Source organism: Arachis duranensis, chromosome 7, assembly GCF_000817695.3.
Source record: "Arachis duranensis cultivar V14167 chromosome 7, aradu.V14167.gnm2.J7QH, whole genome shotgun sequence".
Lineage (NCBI taxonomy): Eukaryota > Viridiplantae > Streptophyta > Magnoliopsida > Fabales > Fabaceae > Arachis > Arachis duranensis.
Window position 1 is genome coordinate 44,307,888 of NC_029778.3, and position 5,818 is coordinate 44,313,705.

At 33.0% G+C, this 5,818-nt stretch overlaps 1 protein-coding gene across 1 annotated transcript; it reads right to left on the reverse strand.

The window, feature by feature from the left end:
• Positions 1 to 404: 404 nt before the first annotated feature.
• On the reverse strand, positions 405 to 3,907 carry LOC107458872 (uncharacterized). The gene is made up of 4 exons (XM_016077087.1): positions 3,833 to 3,907; positions 1,112 to 1,176; positions 951 to 1,027; positions 405 to 856 (listed from the first exon to the last, which is right to left on the reverse strand). Exons 1-4 carry the CDS (start codon positions 3,905 to 3,907, stop codon positions 405 to 407), a joined length of 669 nt encoding a protein of 222 aa, XP_015932573.1.
• Positions 3,908 to 5,818: the final 1,911 nt, after the last annotated feature.

Here is a 5,818-nt window from a genome sequence, read left to right on the forward strand (position 1 = left end):
TTTCATTTTTTTTCTATAATCTTATTTGTGTGTGATTATGACACTTATTTGATATGATCATGTTTTTATTAAAAAATAATAAAATTAAAAATGAGATAACTCCATAAGCCATAAACATAACAAAGTTTAATTTAAAACAAAATACTCATAATCCATATCAATAAATCAACCTCACATGACCCTCATAGAAGTTTTGAGTTTCCAACACACTAAACATAACATAAAAGTCTAAAGAGTAGAGATTTCATCATACTAAGTATAACATAAAAAAGAAACATTAGTTTAAATCTAAAAACATTGCCACAAATTTTTAAAACTCAAAATCTATTTTTTTCCTCAACCATTCAAAATGAAGCTCTTCCGGTAAAATATTCACACGTACACAAAATAATAACAAATTAATGTTATCTACGAATATAATCATTCCACATTTTCGCAGCTATGGTATCCCTCAAAATTTCTCCCCTTCGTCCATCTTCCCATCTAACAATGTTTTCACGACTTGCTCTATCTTCAGGTACATTATTCATTAGATCTTTATCAACTTGTGCAATAATTTCTTCATCAGGATCAAAATCCATTAAGAAATTATGCAAAATACAACAAGTTATGATAATTTTACTGACTATGTCTACATTATATCTAGACATCTCTGATAGGATTGGAAATCTATTCTTCAAAACACCAAAAGCTCTTTCAATTGCATTGCATAATGAAGAATGTCTTAAGTTAAACAACTCTTTTGGATTTTCAGAAGGATGTTGAGAATATTCTCTTAAATGATATCGAGTACTTCGATATGGAGTGATGAACCCCGACCTCAATATATAACCAGCATCGGCTAGGTAAAATTTACCTAAAATAAATTGTAAAATACATATGTAAATATTATAAGTTTTTTAAAAACATACAATAACAACAAATTTATATTTGAAAAAATAACAAAATACCTTGAGGAACATTTAGATTATCTTCGTTATGAATTGCATTTTCTAAAATTCTTGAATCTGAAGCGGAGCCCTCCCACCTAGGTAAGACATAAGTAAATTTCAAATCAAATGTGCAAACTGCTAATACATTCATGGTAGAAAAATCTTTTCTTCCTCTATACCTTGACACATCTTCTTTAGGAACCTTAACTCGGATATGTGTTCCATCCAAAGCACCAATACAATTCTAAAGTTTCAACATAAATTAATAGTTACGACCATGTGTTAGTACAAAAATTTATTAAAAAGTTTATATTTATACAAAAAAATATACCTTGAAGTAAGGATAAAATCTTCCTCCACTATTGAATATTTCGGGTGGGACAGTTGAGCTGTTCACTTGAACTAAAAATTGATCCTCTAAGGTTATTATAGCTCTAAGGACTTGGTGAAAATATCGACTAATAGTCTCAGTAGACCGATAAAAGAAAAAACCTTCTGCCCGAGTACTTGAATGACCACTTAAAATATGTAAAAACTTTGCCACTTGCTCTTCAACAATATTATATTGGTTATCTCTAAGAAGCCATCATTGACGAAGTATTGCAACTAATCTAGTGAAAGCATCATAACTCATACGTATTATAGAACGTGAGTTATAATGTGTTTCTAATTGAGTAATCAATTCTCGACGTATTTGTTCTCTACTATGACGTTAAGATTGGGTGATTGATCTTTCAATACAAGATATTTGCCGAATCATATATCGCATACAATTCAAATAGGCCGCAAAAGTAACTATGGCTAAAATTGCATTTATTTCAAATTCTATCATATTAGATACCTACATAATATCAAAGTAATAAAGAAACGGTATGTTGATGATAATAAAGAAACGGAATGATATTGCATTGGATAGGAAAATGATACATGTTTAAAGAAAGAAACTTAGTTTCCTCTTATACCCAAAAGAACCATCGCATGAAAGGGATGACATCACAATCACAAACCCATACAAAAGTCTTGAAAATTAATTAACAGTAAAAGGCTCAAAACAAAATAGCCATTCCATCTAAATTTGTAATTCATGTGTCAAAATATCTTTCATCGAGAACGGTTCTTTAATTGAGTCCTATCCAATTTAACATGGGAGCAACAAAATAATCTATAATGAAATAGCCTGTGATTTACATAAAATAATACACCACACTATAACAATCACCAAACAGTAGCAACAAAACTAATTATACATGAGAATCGCGGGCTAAAAATAAAATCATAAGTTTTTATGGGTATGAGCATGAAGAAGTGATCAGTCATCAAACAGATTGGAATCGCGTGCTCAAAATAAAAACAAAGATTGAAGATTATGACCATCAGCAATAACAAGCCAAAAAATCATGACAATTTATGGAACTAGAAATCAAATTAGACATTTCATCAAACAGATTGTGCACATTAAAACAAATACACAAATCTAGAGTATGAGTAACAAATTTTTGCCAAAATAATCAACATTCCCTTACCTCTATTTCCAGCTCCTAGCAATTGACAGAGTAAAGAGTTTGCATTGCTCGAAGAGGAAGGCTTCACGGCACTGCAACAAAGAGCTTGCACCTTATCAGAGAATAATAAAAGTAGCGAACAACTCTGAGAACACGAACAGGACTTCACGGTGTGCAGCTTCAATCCTCCAACAAATAAGCAAAATAAGGTTTAAGAAAATGAAGGGATTATGGAATATTATAATTTGGACAGGGTATTTTTGATATTGCACGGTTTAAGTGAGATTTAGGTGAAAATTGATTTTAAAATCGGACCAAAGTAGGTCTGATTTGTAAATGGGGGTAAAATGAGAATTGAAATTCTCACCGGAATTCAACTTCATGTTTTTTTCTATTCCAAAGTAAGAAATAGAATTCAATTCATCTATGATTTCAAATCAAATGCATTCCAAACAGGCTGTAAGATACCATTATATCTATCTCTATAGAATTGTATCATATACACATAGACTATTTTTCAAAAAATTATTTTGACAATCAATTTTTTTATAATTTTAAAAGATAGTATATCCTTTAGGGAGTAGTACATAATTCTAAAAAAAATAATTATGCTCTTGGTATTCTTATATAAATACAAAGTTCGTTTTCATATTAGACAAATCAAATTTTTTTATTGTCTTGAATTTCATCAAATTCTATTTGTCCTCTTGTCTTTTTTTTGGAAACAAGTTCCTCTTTTAAAAGAGTTCGCTCTCTTGCCTCACACACTTTGCACTTCTTGATAAGAAGGATGATAGAAATAATATCTCTATATTTTTTTAAGGTATCTAATGAATCTTATTTGTCAGACCTAACATCAATTTTTAACATATGTAGGATGTAAAACTCCAAATTTTTTAAAAATTAAATAATAAGTTATTTACGATTTATTGATTTATTTAAGCTTATATTTTTGTAGAGATTTTTATATTAATTGGTTAATTTCTTATTTATGATTTAAAAATTTACTAATCGAAAAATAATGAGAATTTTATATATGCTTTAATTTGAATATTTAGAATTTGAACTTTATTTTATGAATAAAAAAATTATCTGATTATTTCTAACTCTTGGATTAGAGTATTTATTTGAAAATAATAGTATTTTATTTATAATTATTGTTGAATTATAAATTGGTTTTCAATTACTACTCTATAATTCAATTATATTATTAATTGCTCCTAAAAGAAACCTTAATTTACAAAACACTCTCATAAAACCCTAATCCACACCTTTTCCCCTGAACCCTAGCCGCCACCCCTTTCCCAAACACAACATACAGTAGTAGCAGAGAGAAGAGGAGGGGGAGGGAGGGGGAGACCACGCTGGCACCGCTGGGTCTTACCACCACCACCGAACCAATGCGCATGAGGGAGGCAGTATTGTAGTGGAAGAGGAGGAGCGGTATGTTGCCGCCAAAGCCTCATTCGCCATTGCGGGGAGCCTCTGCCAGCTTGTCCTAAGCCACTGCGTCACCGCTAGATGTAACACCCTAACTATCAAAGCTCACGCTTCCGGCTGTGCAACTCTGATAGCTCGGATATTACGACGACTCTTATACTATTTAATACTAAAATATGAGCCTGTTTAAATCTTTAAATCGCAATACCGCTCCCAAAATACTTTCGTTCAACAACGTACATCCATAGATACCATACAACTTACAAAAACTTATAAAGAGTACATCCATATATATACATATATTTATAAATAATATTACAAGCATTATCCAAAACAATTCATATCCCTCTTACAGAATATATCAAGATAAAGGTGAGGGTACGATAAATAATAACTAAGGTAATACAGAGAATCTCAACAACAATAATTAAGTAAACTCTTCGTGACATCTGCGCCCATATCCTGAAAGGAAAAAAATGTAGGGGGTGAGAACATCATCCTCGAAAGGGTTCTCAGTAGAGGGTTTTTCGTAATTACTGTAATAGGATACATGAAGATAAACCGTACCAGTGATTAATAACCATCTTATGCCCTCTTTCAAAAACAACGGTTTTCAATAAAAGAAAAATCCAAAATATTTTCTAAAAGAGGAAACTGTTCGTTTAAAACAGGATTCAAAAGCCTTTCAAAAGGTTTATCTATGCTGAACCAAATTAGCCTTTCATACTTCTCCAAACCTGATGAGCGGATAATTTATACGCTTTTGGCATTGTTTTTAGATAGTTTTTAGTATAATCTAGCTACTTTTAGGGATGTTTTCATTAGTTTTTATGCTAAATTCACATTTCTGGATTTTACTATGAGTTTGTGTATTTTTCTGTGATTTCAGGTATTTTCTGGCTGAAATTGAGGGACCTGAGCAAAACTTTGATAAGAAGGCTGACAAAGGACTGGTGATGCTGTTGGATTCTGACTTCCCTGCACTCGAAATGGATTTTCTAGAGCTACAGAACTCCAAAATGGCACGCTCTAACCGTCGTTGGAAAGTAGACATCCAGAGCTTTCCAGCAATATATAATAGTCCATACTTTATTCGGGATTAGACGACGCAAACTGGCGCTCAACGCCAGTTCCATGCTGCATTCTGGAGTCAAAGACCAGAAACACGTCACGAACCAGAGTTGAACGCCAAAAACATGCTACAACTTGGCGTTCAACTCCAAAAGAAGCCTCTGCACGTGTAAAACTCAATCTCAGCCCAAGCACACACCAAGTGGGCCCCAGAAGTGGATTTCTGCATCAATTACTTACTTCTGTAAACCCTAGTAGCTAGTCTCGTATAAATAGGACATTTTACTATTGTATTAGACGTCTTTTGACCACGTTACATCTTTGGTCTCAGTTTTATTCTATTATTCATCTTAGGAGGCTATTGATCACGTTTATGGGGGCTGGCCATTCGGCCATGCCTGAACCACTGGTGGACGAAATTGTGATCACTATTCTTTGTGCTTGTATGGATTTATTCAATAATTGTCTTTATTTGAATTCACAACTCCGTTCAACTAACCAGCAAGTGTACTGGGTCGTCCAAGTAATAAACCTTACGTGAGTAAGGGTCGATCCCACAGAGATTGTTGGTATGAAGCAAGCTATGGTCACCTTGCAAATCTCAGTCAGGCAGATTAAAGTGGTTTATGGGTTTCGAAAATAAAAATAAGAAAATAAATTATAAAAAGGATAGAAGACTTATGCAGATTCATTGGTGGGAATTTCAGATAAGCGAATGGAAATGCTGCATGGCTCAACGACGCCTGCTCTCCTACTGCTTCTACTCAATCCTTCTTACTCCTTTCCATGGCAAGCTTTGTATAGGGGTTCACCATCAGCTGTGGCTACTTTCTTCCTCTCGGGGAAATATCCTGTGCGGCTGTCACTCGCACA